The sequence below is a fragment of the Chelonia mydas genome, chromosome 4 (assembly GCF_015237465.2).
Source record: "Chelonia mydas isolate rCheMyd1 chromosome 4, rCheMyd1.pri.v2, whole genome shotgun sequence".
In the NCBI taxonomy this organism is placed as follows: domain Eukaryota; kingdom Metazoa; phylum Chordata; order Testudines; family Cheloniidae; genus Chelonia; species Chelonia mydas.
Genome location: NC_057852.1, coordinates 53,636,462 through 53,655,621, shown reverse-complemented (window position 1 = coordinate 53,655,621; position 19,160 = coordinate 53,636,462). Strand labels below are relative to the sequence as shown.

Sequence of the window (19,160 nt, the reverse complement as noted above, 5' to 3'; positions counted from 1 at the left end):
AAGAACTTACACAATAAAAAACAAAAATTCATCTTGTAAGGAGAAAGCAAGATTTTTGTGGGTATTTGATGCCAAGACAAGTTAGTCAGCTTCTAACTGGCTCAAGCTGGCATTTCAACAATCTATAAATCCCTTTACCTGAAACTGAGTGGCATTTAAAAAGCTCCTATCACTAGAAACATCAGACATATGATTTACATCCACTCGAACCCTCATAACCGAATGACCTCTGATCAGCACAGATGGTAAATATCTCAGCACCAGTTAGAAAAATTGTTATGAAGTAATTTTTAATCCAGATGGACAAATAAGCACTAACTCCAAAATCTACTGTATTAATGATAGAAGTGTTTTGCTGTGATGTCTCCAAGACCTTAAAAAGTAAGACATACAGAAGTTTCATATGATTCTTGACTCGGGGAGGGATCTTTTTACTTTCTATAGGGTGGGCAGCCGTGCTGTATTAATAATCTCTAGATAGTATATTTATTTATTTTAAATGTTTTATGTGCAGGGTTTGTTTTTTTAAGCAACTGTAGTATCTAGCAGAAGGAGAAAGAAAATCAATTGTTCTGCTCAATCTTCTGTTGTTCTGCTAATACATGCTGCTTCCTCTTCCAGTAAATGGAAAGACCTGTCTTTCCACCAAGCTAGGTGGCAGAGTAAACTATTATTTTTAGAATCAAATTGTTCAGGAACATGAAGTTAGATGTGCTATACATGATATTGATGTAATGCTTCAGTGCTTTAAATGTTCATAAATCATTTTCAAGATACACCAAGGACTTTTTTTCGTCTTATTTAAAAGCTAATTTGGTGCTGTGTGCTTCAGCCAAAACACATAGGCTTGTAATTATAAGACTTTTAATGCTCCAGTACTAACCATCAAGGAAAATGGAGGTGCCCCAGAAGCTACATTAGGTTCTCCGATTTGTTTGGAGGGGGTTTTTTCTGACAGCTTTTAAGAAGGACCTTGAAATATTTCTAGTCTTCACTAAAATAAACTTGAAGCTGAAAAAGCATTGAACTGATTTTTAAAAGAGCTATAATTATTTGATATGGGTTTAAATTATCTAAACAGAACCCTTTTTATTAAACAGGGTCCATATCTTTGATCGAGGTGAGTTTCTTCAATAATGTACTCATTACCAGGGTAATTAAAACAAAAATCTTCAGGGTTCCTATTACCTGTGTCTCATAACCTTCAACCCATTTCCACTCTCTAAGGAGTCTGAAATGGTAATGTTTCACAGAAACTCCCAGTCATGTTGAAATAATAATGACTTGTGTTTGATCTAATTGTAGCCTTTATTTTCAAAGGGAAATCACAACCTGTCACACATAGCACTTTTCAGGGAGACATTACTCTTTGTTCACTTTCCCTCTCTTTGTTTATGTGCTTGAGTCAGAGAGATGAACATTTTTGCAGTGACTATAAAATTAGTGCATCAGATTCGCTGGAAATTTTACCAGAAAACCTCAGCAGCTTGCCAAATCATTAATTTGGTATGTAAAAATCTTATCAAAATATTTTTATGTTTACTAGATTCTATGGGCCAGATTGTCACAGGCACTTCTACAGGTGTGTGTATCAAACAAGGGATAACACTCCCACACAAGGTCCACGAATGGTTAAAGCCTCTATGCTTGGGAGAGCACAGGGACTGCTGCCTTTGGCAGACCTATCGGTTCATATTCCCTCAAAGGGATAGGAGAGTGGCATGGAGGAGGTGAAGCTATGGCTCTTTCCTCTCTTCTGCGCCAGCACAAAGAGCGGGCAGGGAGAGGCGAGATCACTGATTCATTATAAACACAGGTGTAGCATGCACGCTTCCCCTAAAAGTAGTGCAGTTCCACACTTTTCCAATAAAGGACTTTACCAAAATGGCACACTTTAGCTCTCTGCTTTGGGTTGAGATAGAAGCACAATATTTTTCTCCTGAGAACTGTGCTTAGTTACTGTGGACCAGATTCTCCGCTGTGTTAGGGCATTTTGCACCATTCAGCCAACACACAGCAATCCTAAAGTGGAATTACCTGGACGAGAGAGGATCTCCCCAACAGGCAGAACCATGGTCATGTAGAGCCACCAAAGCAGTTCCTGTGCCACTATCCCTGCAGCCCAACTGAGGTGGCTACATAATGCTGGGGAAAGGGAGTATACCCAGAATGGTCCTACACTTAGCTGATGATTGGCTGCCACAATTAGGCCCATTGACAGCTGAGGACACTTAGAACAGCCAGCAAGCTGGCCTGAGTGATGATGGGGACTGGGATGGAAGGGTACACAAAGGCAAGCTATGCACCCTACCATCTCCAAGCCACAAAATCTGGCCTTGGCTGTATCTGAGGATCATGGCCTATGATGATGATGACTTCATAAATCCAGATAGATTAGCTATAACATAGAATTTTCCTTTTTTTAATTTATGAAGTGGTATAGCTGTGTTGGTCCCAGGATATTAGAGAGAGAAGGTGAGGGAGGTAGTATCTTTTGTTGGACCAACTTCGGTTGGTGAGAGAGACAAGCTTTTGAGATTACAGAGAGCTCTTCTTCAGTTTGATTTAGTATTCTGGACTGGGGTTTTTAAAAATGGCCTAAGGAACTTAGTTGCACAGCTCCCTGTGAAATTCACTGGGGAAGCTGGGTACACAACTCCCAAAAGTCTGATTGAAAATCCCAGATGAGTGGATTAAGAACATAAGAATGGCCATACTGGGTCTGACCATCGAACCCAGTATCCTGTAGTCCGACAGTGGCCAATGCCAGGTGCCCCAGAGAGAATGAACAGGTAATCATCAAGTGATCCATTCCCTGTCACTCATTCCCAGCCTCTGGCAAACATAGGCTAGGGACACTCTCCTTGCCCCCTCCTGGCTAATAGCCATTGAGGGACCTATCCTCCATGAATTTATCTAGTTGTTTTTTGAAGATTCAGATTTATTTCCTAGATGCAATAAGTTTGCCATACTTTTATCAATTTAATTTTCCTCATAACTTTTCATTTTAGAAATTGTATCCATGAAACTATAAGTGATGTTTAAACACTAATCCACTGGCTAGGTAGGCAGAGTGATATATGCATATATGTATTTGTTCACGTTTATTTTGTGAGGGATGTTTTTCATGCAATATACACCTTATCAATTCTGGATTTTAACATCAGCAATTATTACTGTGGGAAACACTGGGTCAAATGTTCATTATTAAAAGATTTTAACCCCCTTGCAGATGGTGGCAATTTCACTCAATTACAAAAATTAGTCAATTAACAGCAGGAGTAGAGTTGGAGTTACATGGAGTGCCATTAAGAACTAGACATTTAGCATATTCCAGTACTTCTTGCCAAACAAGCTATGTTAACTTAGAGTTAAGAGTGCTGAAATCATTAATATAACCTTTGTTCAAATTGTGCCACAACTGCATTGCCATTAGAAAAAATCTTAAAATTGAAATGTTCACGTAAGGTAATCTGCATATAATTGATTATCAGCAATACTATGATGTGAAAGTTATGTTATACATTCCAATAAACAGTTTTACTCTAACCCAGAAGACATAATTATACTCTCTTTCAATATATACATCACTAATTATATACTTTACATGTCAAGGGTATATTTTTACATTGCATCTGATTTCACATGCACAACATTTCCTTTCCCCGGTGCACAAGTTTAGTCTCAGTTGTAACATCCTGCATTCAGCTTTTGTACTGAAGTGCCTGTCATTTAAAAGTTTCTTCGGCAGCTTTATTGACAGGGCCTCATGCATAGTTTTTCTGTAATACTATTTGTGAAATTTGTATATGAAAATTGGATTCTGAAAAATATCCTGGGCACAAGGTAATTATGGAAATGACTTCTCTGGTGAATCTTGAAGTACAGAAGGCTTTTCATCAGATATGGAGACAAAATTAGAAACTTCAAAAATCTCCAAAAGGAGTAATTTTAATTGTTTTGAATCTGAAAACTAACTGCTGAATTTCTTTGAAATTTTACCAAAAGCTTCTTATGGTCACTGAGAGTTAACCTTAAAATTCTGAAAGCCTAAAGAGTTTTGGCTGTTTGGTTTCTTTCAAAGTATGGCAAATCAAACTGATCGACCTCCAGTGCCTTCCCAAAATTCCCGCTGTTTGCCCAGAAGGACAGACCAGTTTTCCCACAATTAAGTAAGAGAGAATCATAGAATAGCTCAGCCTACTGCAGCACAAAGAATCATGGGATGTGCCTCCAAAAGTCCTAGTGAGTCACACACATGGTTGAGTGCAACACCAGTAAGGACACAGTAATTTGGGTATGGCTCAGTGGAGTGGCTGTTCACGGTTGGGCTAGGCTAACCCAGGTGCTAATCATCCTGGCTAACTCTGCACTGAAGACACCTGAGAGGGGAAGCAGCAGTGGAAGATAGAAAATGAAGAACAGATTACAGCAGTATTTCAAGTTGCAATTCAGCAAAGTACTTACGCATACTTAAATCTGGATGATTTAAATGGGACATAAACATGTGCTTAAGTGCTTTGCTGTATCAGGGCTACAGTGAGAGAAAACCAGCAAGAAATAGAGGCAGTAGAAGATGCACTAACAGGGAAAGTAATAAAAAGAGAGGACTGAGAGAAAATTGAAATGAGAGAAAGCAATAAGAGTCAGAAAAACAAACAGGAGGATCACGGTTCAAATCCTGTTCAGTGAAATGAAGGAAGAAATAAAGGCTACATAGAGAGAGAGAGAGAGAGAGAGAGAGACAGGAGAAGATACAGAAGAAGGATGAACAGTGGCAGCCAGGGAGATAGAGTACACACTGTTTTGTTATCAGTAACATACCAAGAGCCTGCACACTTGGGACACTGGTAGTTCCAGTTACATGAAGGAGGGTTAAATATTGTGTGAATTCAAATAGCATCTGTTTGTGGATAATTATTCACATATTTACAGTTCTCACCTTGCTGTGCAGTTCAGCTACAGTCTACTAGAACCACCCTGAATCAAAGCTTTCCCCTGTCCTTGTCATCCTGAAACTCTCTAGCTCTTGCCACAACTGTCTAGTGTGCTCTCTGCTGAGTGGATAGCAAAGTGAAATGAACTCTGCTACAGAGCCCAAAGGAGCAGAGCAGAGTGTAGAGAACCTAGCTGCTGCGTTCTGTCCCTTTTTGTTAAGTTAGGCTGCAGTGTGAAACTTACCAAAGATTTTGGGTAGCTTTACTTTCAAGCACAGTTCTGAGTGGCAAAGGAAGGATCTTGTACAAGAGGGTGAGGGGAAAGAGGCAACAGACCAAAGGGGAAGTAGGGGAGAGAACTAATAGACATGTACATTGCTAAAATGATAAAGACATGAAATTCTGGAAGGACTGAAAGAGGCAATAAAGAAATGAAAGAGGATGGTGCTTGGTTAGGAAAGGAAATGGAATACAATTTCAGCAGGAGACTCAAGGCATCAATACACCTAGTCTGTAAACAATGAAAAAGGAAATCAATGAGTTTGTGGTGGGGCATTTGAGTGTTTTAGCAACAATTAATTTCCTCCCTTTTCCTTAGTCTTTTCTCCCCTGGTTCTATGCCTTCACTTGTCTAGTGAAATTAGACATGTGACCATTTTCACTGGAAAGAACTCCTGTCCTTATCATTTTGTGGGCAGATCTCTGCTGCTGCTCAAAACCTATTATGAGCCCTTGATCAATTAAGCGTTAATGACACATTTTGGAGAACTTCACTAGATAGGTAATAACCTACCAGAGGAGTTAAGATGAAAATCTAGGGAGCCTAATGCTTGTTCTTATTACCCAACCAGTGTGGATCTCTGAACATGCCATTAATGGTAATATAAACCTTTTTTTCTCCACAATTAAAAAATAAAAATTCCAGGATTTTCTTTTCCCCCACCCCTCGCTTGGCATAATCATCCTTCAGAGCACCATGGGAATAATTAGTTTAAATAACACTATCTGGAGGTTCATCGATGAATAGTCTCCTGTCCTTGTTCCAGCAGGGACGGCTTTTTAGCCTATCAGGAAGACAGATTTAAATAGTGTCAATAAAGATGTATAGTAAAGCTTAAAATACCTACCATTCTTGTGATAGAAATAGAGAGAACTTGTATCTTGTGCACAGTTAACCGTCTGGCTATTTACAGTGGAAACGATTTATGACATCCTATAACTGTCTCCACATTTGTTATTACAGTACTGGATACCAGTGTATTTACTATTCACCTGAAAACACAGCCAAGGCAAAAGAAGTTCTCAGCAACATCAATCATCTACAGCCCCTCGTATCAAGCCATGCAGACCTGCTGCTTAATTCTGCAAGCCAGCATTCTCCAGACAGCTTGAAGAATTCTTTAAAGATGCTTTCAGAAAAAGTAAGATACAAATCTTTACTGCAATGGAAAATGGAATAAGCAAATGCCTAGCTGCTGTCTTTTTCTGCATAAATTGACTTTCAGAGCATCAGGAAATGTTAAATATGCTGTGTAAAAATCAGCTTCAAAATGTTGCCATAGGAAAAGAATACACTAGTCATATTTCCATTTGCATTATTATTGAGCATTTCTTTAGGCTTTCCATGTTGGAAATAATGCAGTTTATAGAGCAAGAGTTGGTTTTATTTGAAAGTATAATTTTTATTTCACGTCTTTACTTTCCTCTAGTGGCCATACACTGGGAATTTACCAAAGATAAAGTGTCTTGAATTTTGAGGGATGATAAGCTATTATTTGTTCCCATTCCATGAAACTTCTGACTACTTACTGAACCTACCACTTATAGTGGAGGCCATTCTTGTGAGTCAGTTCTGGACCAATAGCATGACGATGACCATGGAAGGCAGTGCGGTCTGGAGGAATGAGAACAGGAATGGAAGTCAAGAGATCTTAGAGTCTAATCCTGCTTTTACACTGACTAACTTAGTGGCTTTGAGCATGTCACTTCACTTTCCTGCCTTAGTTTCCCTAACTCAAAAATAGGGATAATAGTTACTCAGCAACTGCATGGGGTCATTGTAGGGTTAGTTAATTCATGTCTGTAGAGTACTTTGAAAATATAACATGCTATGCAAATACTAAGTATTTGTCACAGGGTGACTGGTCCCTGTGCGTAGAAGTAGGCCTAGCTCCTCTATGTCAAAGTAGGTCAGCTAAATCCAGCCAATTAAAGAGGGCGGTGCTACACCTGGGCATGCAGTGGACAGGAAATGGGAGGTGGAAAGGAGTATTGGGACAGGCTGTGCCTGGGGAAGGGAAGTCATGGTGGAGTGGACTAACTCCTTTGGTGGGTCCCTGGAGCAAGAGGCCAGGTGTTGAGGAATGCAGTCCTGGCGCTACTGCTCCAAGAAGGGCACAGAGTTGGCTAGAGCAAGGAAACTGCACAGGATCCTGGGTGGGGTGGCCCTGAAGCCTGAGAGAAAAGGAGTGAGTTCAAAGACTGTTTTTCTGTATTTTCAGTTGCCTGTTTTAAGAGAATAAACCTTCTTAAAGGAGACTGGCATGGTGGCAAGTCTTTAGAAGCTGGGGAGAAGCTCGGCCCTCTGCCAGTATTATTACTGTGACCACTGCCTTGTAGACTATACCCTCTGTAATGTGATCTCTCTCTGACTTTACGGCACTGCGAGTAATCATTTCACGTTGTCTCCAACTGTTGGAGCAACATTATGATCTGTTGAGCAGGAATACACTAACAATACATCTTTCAATGTGGGAGATTCAAATTTGAATATTGATCTCAGTCTCGTTCTGTGAAGAGGGCATTGTAAGCACAATGCATGCCCATTTACCTATGAAGTCAGATGTTAACAAAGAGATGCGAAGTCAACAAGGAAGCAGTGCATAGGAAGTACACATTCGGTGAAGAAGGGGAGTTGAATGTTGCTCTCAGTTACAGTTGTGCAAATCCACAATAACTCCACTGAGAACAATACAGTTCTGGTGGATTTGAGTGAAGTAACTGAAAGCAGAATTTGGCCTGAAAAAAGGGAGGAACCTCATTTTGCTCAGTAGCAATTACTGATGACTATTCAGCAATAATATTGATGGGACTCTGGAGGGAGCCATGTCAAGATCCCCTGGCAAGAGCAGAGCTGCTGTGATATGGGAGTATTCAAAGAAGGGGGAGGAAAGTTGTACTGGGATAAAATATAAAAAGAACTTTGTGATGCAGATTTCAGCACCTTACTACTTAGGAACTACAGTTGCAGTCCTAACCAGGTTCTCTCTTCTTCCTCCTACCTCCTGTAATTCTTTGCCTTATTGAGAAGCCCTGGGAAATGAAGCCGAGGACAGTTGTATAAATAATGTTGCACTGGGAGGGCACCCTATTTTAGGAGCTGGGAAGAAAATCCCTTCAGAAAAGACAACCCAGTGTGATGGTTCTCTGGGTATCCAGGGCTGAGAGTCACCTTGTAACCGCAACCTCTAGTATGAGGGAATCTTGATTGTGTTTGGCTGGGTGGCAGCTCCTGAATACCACCAGCCTGTCAGTCACTCAAGCCCTTTGCTCTGGGGTGTGCCAGCACATACTTTGCATTGAAGTTTAACAGTAGGTGCACCCCAGTCCCTCAGTCCCTTTGAAGCATTTCTCTTGGTTATTCAGCCACTGACACTGGCTCCTCATAGAACTAGTAGGCCTGCTGTTCTGAAAGGAACAAAACACACCAGCTTGTGAGATTCAGTTCAGGATCAGCACTTTGGTTTAATATCACAACACTGAGGTATGTTTATAATGAAAACAATAAGTTATTATCAAAGATTCAAGCAATCATGAGTAAGGATATTAGAAACAAATGGTTACATATAAAACAAAATTATAACACACTTTCTAGAGACTAAATTTAGCTAACAGGTTAACCTCCTGTCTAAAGAAGCTTTATCTCACCCAAAGTCTTTTAGAGCATTTTCAGCCAAGGTTGGCTGAGATCCCCTTCTGATGAATGTAAGCGGGCTGTCCATTTATTTTGTAGGTACAGGATGAAGAGGTGTCTGTTTCCCTGCCTACATATATCTCCAAAGTTCACGGTCTGTCCTCAGGGACAGGATAACCACCTGTGGCTTGTTGTTTTTTTTTTGTGTGTCTACTGCTTTCTTGTTGATGTCACATCTTTAACATCTGACTTCATATGTAAATGGGCATCCACTGTGCATACAATGCTTAATTTACATTCCAGCAGAGAGCTGTACATTTCTTATCTCCTGTCTGGAAGAAAACCCGTTCCTCACCTCTGCTAGTGACTAATATCTTGATACAGACTTTAAAAAAATAATGTCAGTATATATACATGACTGCTTACATAATACCTATACATACCTTTCACAAAGATATTGATGACCATTGTGACCCCTGGTTTTCCATTAAGACCTCATATGACATTCTTTGGTGAACCACAATGTACGTAACAGAATCAAGATATTGCTTGACCTCCATTGCTGTTGGCACTATGGGGTTCTTGGGTCACACCCAGGATATTTTAGAAACTTCATAAAAGATAGATTAGGTGGTGGGTTAGTTGTGTGTATGGACTTTAAGGACTAGGATTAAACCACTAGTTAGCGTATGAACTCAGGTTCCCAGAACTGAAAAGCTAATACTCTAACCCAAGTGTCACTATAGCATCCTAGCAACTTTCCATACAGTTGGCAGCACTGCGACCAAGAACGAAGAGAATGTTTCTTGTCATGTTTGAGGTGCATTGACAGAGTTTCATGGTGAAACATTTATAATGAATCTGTACTTTTCTTTATTCTAGCAAATGCTACTAGTCCCTTAATTTCATGTGTACCAAATGCATATTTTAATACACTTTTACATAAATTATTTAAATTATTTCTAATTTGAAATTCTTTTGAATAGGTCAGAGTTCAGGGATCTGCCCAATAGTGGGATTGCTTTATTTTGTAACAAAAGTTCACTGCTTGAGCCATTAATTAAAATATGTAATATTAGTGCTTCATTTGAGGGTGGCAGAAAAATTGGTTTTAATACTAGGCAGCAGAAGCAGAGTGGATATCCAGACTGATATTGTCTAATTTAACAACTTAATCAGCCTGCTTAAAGGCTAGCTGGAGATAGACATGGAGTTAGGAGTGGTGTGGTGCTGATCCTCGAGTGGCAAATAGTGGTATTACTATGCCTAAAAGTTAAAATTGGAAGACAAACCAAAAGAAATCCATACAACTTATTTCTAACCTGAAACCCATTCCCGGTGCATGTACCTCCATACATCCCATATATGACATTATTTCTATTAGCATCGTGTCTCGAAAAGAGCATAAAATGTAAAAATAGCCTGGGATGAGGAAGGTTGACACTATGCTCCCTTTTTAGCAGTCAGAGAGCTCTGCTTCAGACTCAGTTCTGTCATAACCCCTTTTACCACCAGCCAGCCCACCTCAGAGGTCATTCTGGGTGGACTGGGATTACAACCCTGCAGGACCCTGTCCACTTTAAACCTTGGGGTGAGTCTGTGTATATAGAAATGATGTTTTAAAAGATGTTAGCTAGCAGAAAGCTAGAAATAAGTGTATCTGAGACAGAGAAAAAGGAAAATAATATGGGGAAAATATTGCAATAAATGCAAGTAAATCTTTTTATTTGGGTTTTGTTTTAGGCATAGAGAGCTTTATTGGGTGCATCTCGGGCAAAAATTACAGCAAAAAGCCCATCACAGCAGTGATTGCAGAGTGCTGTTTGTTTTTTCTCTCTGTGCATTGGGAAGGGTTTTACCATTCATACATCATTCACAATTTGCTGCAGTGATTCTTTGATATTTTTTTTATTTGCATTCATTCATTAACATTTGTGTTAATTAAAGAAGCCCTTGTCTGTCCACAAATATATCAGCATTTGCAGCTTGCTTGGAGCTTGCTGAATGTATTTTCCAGCTATGCCTATTTTTCTTTGTGCCTCAGAATTATTCATTAGTCTGGTATCTAAAAGCATTTGCAAAGTTTGCATTTCTTTGTGCATACTGGTCTTGCAGGGATTAGCACAAATTTATAAATAGTGATGTTCTGTGACTTTAGCTGCACATAAGAAAATGTTCTGAGTGGACCATTGCTGTAGTTAATCCAATGGAACCCTTGAACAAAGTTTAATTACAGAAGCAGTTTTGAGCCTCTATGAGGAAAAATGGAACCTCTCATCTCATTTCCATGCCAGTTTGTTTCTTCAGTTTATTTTTTGTAAAAACATTTACACCTCAATTAAACAATTTAATAATAATGCCTAGATCCTATGTAGTACTTTTCAGCAGTAGACCTCAAAGCACTATACAAAGGAGATATAATTTTCCCAATTGGGAAAATGAGGCACAGAGAGGTAAAGTGACTTGCACAAGGTCACCCAGCAGGCCAGGGGAAGTGCTAATCCAGTGCTCTGTCTGCTGGACTACAGATTTCTGGATAGGTAGCCAAATATATATTATAGGCAGAGTGCTGCCTATAATTAAGGTTGTTCAAAACTTTCCATTACAAGACCCTGTTTTTCAGTTACTCATAACTTTCCCAAGTTTTAACTGGGCTGAAATTTTCCATGCCAGGGGTCCTCCTCAGGCTGAATTTTTTGAGAAAGCTTCAGCGAAAATGATTCAGCCATTCAGAGATGGAGATTTGGGAAAAATACATTGTTGTGACTGTGTTAAAAATTATTACAGCAGTTTAGTAGAGAAGTTCTAGAACCTCAATGCTACAGGCAGGGTCCTTAAATTTGGCGTGGGATGGGTTGCCCTGGTGTCAGGGATGTACCATTCATCATCCCTGTCAAATACTGCCCAAATTTTCCCAGGTTAGAAACTCTGAATAATCTCAGTTTACGCATGCTCAGTAAAACTTTGTTAGACTTTGGCAACAATATTTTCCAAAGATTCTCTCTGGACTGAACACGCTCCATACCGTGGCTGCAGGGGCTGAGTGGGACTTTCTCTGCACTTGTACCAGATGCAGTCACTGAGAACAGGGACAATTTCTCTCTCCTGTGTCTTCAATACCCTCCCGCTGCTTGAGTCCAGGCAGCAAGGAAGAGAAGGAGGAATAGGCCTGACTCAAATGCCAGAAGCAGCATTGCCAACCCCAAATGTTAAAAAAAACCAACTAAGCAAACAAAAACAAAAAATCCCACAACCATGAGTTACACCTGAAAAATCATGATTGGCATAAAAATCTTGAGTTTTTTTAAATAATAATAATTAATAATTAACAATAGATTTGGGGTTCTTTTTATTTATCTTCTGGTTTCTGAGCCTTTAGGGTGCATTTGCTTTATGTTTTCAAGCTGTTTCTCTGTAACCATGAGGGTTCAAAAGTTCCTAATGCCAGCAGCAGGGGCTTTAAGAAAAACACCACATATTTCAAGTTTTATGATAAAATCGTGAGAGTAGAGCACACTCCCCTCCAGAACCTGGAATTGAACCCAGGAGTCCTGAATCTCCACAGTCCTCTGCTGTCAGCAAATAGCTGTAAAACCCTTTTCCTGATTGGAAAGTACACCTGGCAGCTCTCTATTGTTGTGTGCAACTGCCCAGCTGGCCATGCCAGCTACACACTCCAGATGCGCTCCAACTTGAAGTGGAAAGGAGATATTGGCTCTCTTGGGCCTGTGGGAAGAGAGGCTGTGCAAGCACGGCTATGGACCGGCCACAGCAATACAGACATCTACAAGCAGAGTGCACAGTGGATACAGAAGAAGGGGTATGATAGGGAGAGGCAGCACTGCTGTGTGAAAGCAAAGTAACTGCAGCAGACATACCAGAAGACCAGAGAAATCAACAGTCAATCTGCTGCCTAGCTGCAGACCTGCCACTTTTACAAAGAGCTGCATGCCATACTTGGCAGAGACCCCACCACCACCCTGCAGACCACTGTCAATATCAGCAAGAAGCCCAAACCACAGGCCCCTGTCATAAATACCAAGGACAAGGAGGATGGGGGACATGCGACTGGTGGATTCCAGCTATGCCATGGGCCAGGACCTGTGTGAGACCACCAAAGTCCAGTCAGTCCTGGCAGTCGAACACCGACAAGCCTGATGCTGGGGGACGGATCCTTGGGTAAGTGTGTAAATGTATTTCCTATTAGAGTGGTGGGTTCCCCAACTTAGCAGGACTCAGTGATTGCCTTTTCATTAATTTACTGGTACTAGAAGAGGTAGTATAACAAAGAGAGGTAGAGTTATCTACTTTTTATTCCACTGGAGAGTAAGGTGGCGGGATGGGAGGGCATGCAGAGCACTTAGTTTGTGTACACAGGGATGTCCCTTGAATCCTTCTGAGAGATATCGATGAAACTTTCGTGGAGGTACTCTGCAATCCTCTCCTGGAGGTTTCTAGGGATGGCGGTAGGGCACTTTCCCACACTAGTTAGCAACAACTTTGGAAGGCACCATTGCAGTACGCAGGCTAGGAGCACAGGGGTCCGGGCGGCTTCAGGACACCAGCAGCAGCTGTGCTCTTTGTGCATTTGTTACCCTCAGGAGTGATATATCAGCTAAAATCACCAGCACCTGTGGAAAATGATGCCGGTATCCAGTGCCATTGCCATATACTCATAGTTACATGCAAATGAGCAATTCCTTCCTCATTTCCCTCACCCTGGTGGGCCATACTCACCATGGCTGGTGCTGTGAGTGGCACCATGCACAGGCACTTCCAAGCAGACGTGCCAATGAGCTGGTCTTGTTTTAAAACTTTAGGGGAGCAAGGGTGGGGAGTTCTGAATCTTAAGTTTCACTTTCCATTGTGACTGTCCTGACTATGACATCTCTGTGTGTTTTATTTGCAGCTGCTGCTATGGCAGCCCTGAGGGATTCCCCCGCCAGACCTGTAGAACGCCTGAGCCAGATAAGGAAGAGAAGGAAGAGGACTCAGGATGACATTTTCAATTAGACCCTGCAAGTCAGTGCTGCATCAGACTGTGAGAACAGGGCCTGGAGGGTGATCATTGCAGACAGCCTGGAGAAGGAAAGAGTGAAGAGGAGAAAGTCCCATCAGGAAAAGGAGAGGGAGATGCATCTGGACATATTTCACAGATATTATGCAGGACACAGCAGGCAGCTATAATCATTGGGATATTTTTCTCACTGAGATCCAATCTTGTGAGTAAACACGACCAGTGTCCCTTCAATCTACCAAAACCACATTCATCTGCTGAGCCGGTAGCTGAATCTGCCTGGTGCTATCAAGGTGGCCAGTGTATGGTTTCATGAGCAAGGGGTAGACTGAGTCTCCCAGGATCACTATTGGCATTTCAACATTCCCAATGGTAATCTGCTAGTCAGGAAAGAAAGTCCCTGGTTGCAGCTTTCTGAAAAGTCCTGCATTCTTAAGATGTGAGTGTCATGCGCCTTCCGGGATCAGCCCACTTTGATGTCAGTGAAACATTCCCGGTGATCCACCAATGCTTGCATAATGATAGAAAAGTAGCCTTTCAGTTGAGGTACTCTGGGGCAAGGTGATCTGGTGGCAAAATAGGGATATGTGTGCCGCCTATTGCTCCACTGCAGTTCAGGAATCTCATTGCTGCAAATCCATCCATTATGTTCTGCACACTGCCAAGAGTTACAGTCCTGCCTAACAGGAGGCGATTAATGGTCCTGCACACTTGCATGACACCAGTCCCCACGGTGCATTTTCCAACTCTAAAGTGATTTCCCACTGACGGGAAGCAATCTGGCGTTGCAAGTTTCCGTGGTGCAATCGACAATTGCTTCTTCACTGTCAGTACAGCTCTCATTTTGGTATCTCTGTGCTGGAGGGCTGGGGCAAGCTCAGCACACAGAATGGGGCCTTGTACATCTGAAAGTTCTGCTCATCATCCTAAGCCTGCATTACGATGTGATCCTACTAGTCGGTACTTGTTTCTCTGGCCCAGAAGTGGCACTTCACATGCTCCAGCTCCACGAACACACCAACAACCTTCAACTGGTTCTCACTATGACCCGCAGCAATCTGTCCTCCAAAAAATCGTCATGTTCCCCACTGATTCAGTTCTTGCAGATCTGCAAATACCAGAGGATCATGCATCCTGTGCTTGCAATGCTTATGGCAGTAGTGGAGAGCTGTGCAGGCTCCAAGCTTCTGCCAGAGATGGCAAACAGTGAGGAGGGCCATGCAGGTTTGTGGGATTTTGAAAAAGGTGTGATAATTATGGGATATAGATGACATTATAGGATGGAGACAGTTGTACACTGAAAAGTTGACGCCTTGCTTCCAGTCACCCCTGCATGACTCATTTCGACCCCATCATGCATTGCCAAAACATCTCAAAAGACAGTGTTCTGGACTGTAGCTGGTTGCACACTGGGTTACCTATCCATGGTATACTGCACTGTGCATCAATACAAATGCTCCTGGTGAGTACGAGCAATGCTTACAAATGGAGCCAAGCATGAACGCTCATGAGTGATATACTAATTGCAACAGCTTTTTGCCAATGTAACTTGCGTCGACCAAAGTTTGTGATGTAGACATGTCCAGTAGGAGGCTTTCCAATGACTTCAGTGTGCTTTCAATCAGGGCATAAGTAAGAACACAGGAACAGCCTACAGCACCAGAGAAATTTGGCAATTAGCAGTGATCATGCATTTAAATCATCTGCATTGTATCTGGGAAACAGCTCTTGGGGTTTATCTATATATATGAAGTTTAATCAATCTTCATTTTTCCAAACTTAGATTATCCAAAAACAAAACATCTAGTAATTGAGGTCCTGATCCACGTGACGTGTCAGTTGCATTGAAAAATATCCTGCTTATTCGAAGCCTTGAATTACTGAAATTACTTTTACTCAACTCATTCAGATAAAAAAAGTTTCATATTATGGGCAACATAGTTGAGGATTCTTCAGCCTTTTATAACAAAAAATCCATATATCCATTGAAAAGTTTGACAATCCCGTAAGTCAGATTTTACTGGACATATGTCAGTGGATCAGATAACCTTCTCTTCTACCTTAAATATAATATGCCCATGTAGCTCCCATTACGTAAACCTTTTTATACGCTGTGGTCAGCCAATTAGCTGAATTATGTTGTATTGTATTTTTAAGAGGCCTGACATTGTTCTAAATTAACATATTTATTTCACACTTGAATATGGAGACTTGGAATGGACTTCACTGGTATGGAACATACTTTTCTGGAGGGAAGAGAGAGTTGCTGGAGGCTATTTGAGTTACTGCAAAGTTCTAGAACGTGGTGAGACAAACCTAGGATGAGACAAGGAGCAATGATAAGGAGCAAATCCTGTGGGTCCCAGGCACAAGAATGTGTTGTATTTTGGTTACACTGAGGATGGTTTAGGAATTGAGATGTACGGGGGTTTCACGTCCTCCTTTCAGCAAAGCCTAGCTCCATGGGCTATCTGCACACTGTCACAAGGGGAACTTGGTGTAAGCTCCCCTCTGTATGTCTGTATTTTAATGGTTTTTGAATATGAGGGTCACAGCTGCTTCTTAAAAGTACAGTAGAGCAGGTCCAATGCTATTTTATATTAGCTTCCTTGGAGCCCATCTCCTTGTGAGATGTACATATCACACTTGAGAAAAAACACCATACCGGAGATTAATAGTCATGCTGCTTTTATATAGTCATGATCTCCCATAGCAATGAAAGAGAAAGGAATGGACCATTTAATTACCCTCCTCCATGCTATATGTACAGTTCTCATAGCTAACAAACCTTTAATCATCGGGGCCAGCTACCTGGTTGTGACCTGAGGATGACTTTGAAAGTGACAGTTTACAGCATTCCAATCAGACAGTAAAGGCCATATGTATTAAGGAGGAACTTTACCATGGATAACATAACCTGCAGCATACACCACTGTTTTTAGTGGGAAGGTTATTGACTATCTTACTAGGAAACAATGTTAAAACAAGACACTTATTTACAGAGTATTTTGCAGGAGCCAGATCAACACCTTGGGTGTTATAAATCATGAGGTGGCTTTTGGACAGGGATGCTTTTCCCTGCATGACTCTGTTTCTCATGGAAAAGTACGGGGGGCCCTCCCTCAAATTAGCCGATCTCTCAGGATCCACGGGAGGCCAAGCCCCTCTGTGTGAAAAGACTTTGTGCCACTGCACTGGCTCTGGCCCTAGTAGATCTTGATATTCCAAGGAAAAAGATGATATAGGCTCCTATATGGAAAAGGTATTAGATCAGGGGTGGACAAACTACAGCCCGTGGGCCACTTCCAGCCCATCAGACATTTTTATCCGGTCCTCGAGCTCCCACAGTGAGCAGGGTCAGGAGCTTGCTCTGCTCTGTCCGCCTGGCGCTCACCAGCCCCTGACTCACAATTCCCTTGATGAGCACCATCTTCCGGCATGCAGAGCCACACTGCACAGGCATGACTTCACCGTGCTGTTTCCGGGATCAGAACCCTGCCCCTCCGTGGCAGCCCCCTCCCCCCCCCCGCCCGCCCCCATGGCAGTACGCTCAATCCCCTCCCAGTGTCCTATTGCCCCACCCTCAAAAGCCTTGAAACCACCCAGGGGCTGAACCTGTCCCAGATAGGGTGCCTTCGCCCGTGGCAGTGCCTGATATGGCCACCTAGGTGTCACTGCCAGCAGGGCTCCTAGGAGTCCCTGGTACTGCCCCTGTAGAGCCCCCCACATGCTACACCCCATAGAATCCCCCTCCCCCACTGGGTATTCATGGCCCACCATACAATTTCCATACCCAGATGCGGCCCTCAGGCCAAGAAGTTTGCCCACCCCTGTGTTAGATGTATCATCTTTTCTACTAAAGGCTGGGGTACCAGAGAGGAAAAGAGTTGTTTTACTACATTTGGTCTGCTCTATCTCCACCCTTCTCCCAGCATAGCTCATGAACCATGCAGAGAATGTTCCAGTATGTTCAGATGTTGGGAAGACAGTGCTGAAAAATAGCTGAGTCACTCCTCTGCATGAAAGGGAAGAGGCCTATGTGCAGAAAACTCCTCCATGCATGGAGCGGGGAAATAGAAGATCTACCCCCCATATTTGCACCCTGAAATTCCATGCAGTGGCTATAGAAGCTTTGGGCCAAATGCTGAAGTCATTATTAATTCATTATTTCTTGTTGTTCATTTCTGATTCAGACCTTGTTTGACATTACTCCAACCTAAGACAATTGGAGCTTTAGCTGAGCAAGAATTGAACAGAAACTGGATGGTTCTGTATAAATCGTGCAAGTCAGAGATGTATTTCATTCTACGTATTGGCATAGTTTGTAGAAAATTATGGCCTTCCATGACATTCCTAACAGAAAGCTTAACAGGATAATATATTTCAGGGCTAGATTTAAGGCAAAGCAGTACCATAACATAAGGCACCCCATAGCTCCACTCCTTGAGCCCTGCTTCCTCACTGTAGCTTCATCCCCCCCCCCCCACCCCTTTGACATGGTGGTGGGGAGAAGGCTTACTCACGTCCCATATTCAGTGGCAGCAGGATGGGGCAGTGTTACTGTCATGTTCTGGGATGCGATCCAGAACAAGTAAGGGGTTGTGTCACCACCTGCCCTGTAACCCTGGGTGTTTTAACTGCTCTGCTGCTGTGGCTCACAGCCTGGATACCAACAGCCAGCAGGCAAGCATGAAGTATCCTGAGTGACTGTGTGCTGTGCAGCCCTGGTTCAGCGCTCTGCTCAGACCCCAGCAGTCTGCCTACAAAAGAACAGCCCCCCTCTATTCACTATCAACAGTTAGTGTATGCAGGGGTGACTCCAACACCTCCCAGTCCTGAATTTCCCGAAATCCATCTGCCCTCAAGTGTCCAGCCCTCTTCTGGAACATTTCAGAGAAATAATAAGGTTTGTTTGGTCCTTTACAGCTTATTAACTTAACTGGGGTAAACACACCCTTCCCTTCAAGCCCAGCACTAAGTTGGTTTATTGTAAAAGTAAAACAAGCTTATTAACAAAAGTACATAGATTAAGTGATACCAAGTAAAAGAAATGAAGTTAGAAAGGGTTACAAACAAAAGTAAAAATATGCTTTGTAATGGCTAAGACTTAAAAAATTTCTTACCAATCTTTTGTTCCCAGAGACTTCAACCCACTGAGATGACAGACCCATCTTTCTCAGCTTGCAAGAGCTCTGACCTCTTCTGTCTGTCCAGTGATGGATGCCAAAATGGCTTCTTTTCTCTCCTTATATTAGCTTCCCAAATTCACTGTTTTGTCCTCAGACTCAGGATG

The 19,160-nt window shown here is 42.1% G+C and overlaps 1 protein-coding gene across 2 annotated transcripts in view; it reads left to right on the top strand.

The window, feature by feature from the left end:
• INPP4B (inositol polyphosphate-4-phosphatase type II B) overlaps positions 1 to 19,160 on the top strand; it is a 292,155-nt gene that overhangs the window by 167,621 nt on the left and 105,374 nt on the right. For both annotated transcript variants that reach the window (XM_043545736.1, XM_043545737.1), the window contains one exon: positions 6,181 to 6,358. In XM_043545736.1, the coding sequence (XP_043401671.1) occupies positions 6,181 to 6,358 (178 nt within the window). The remainder of the gene's footprint in view (positions 1 to 6,180; positions 6,359 to 19,160) is intronic.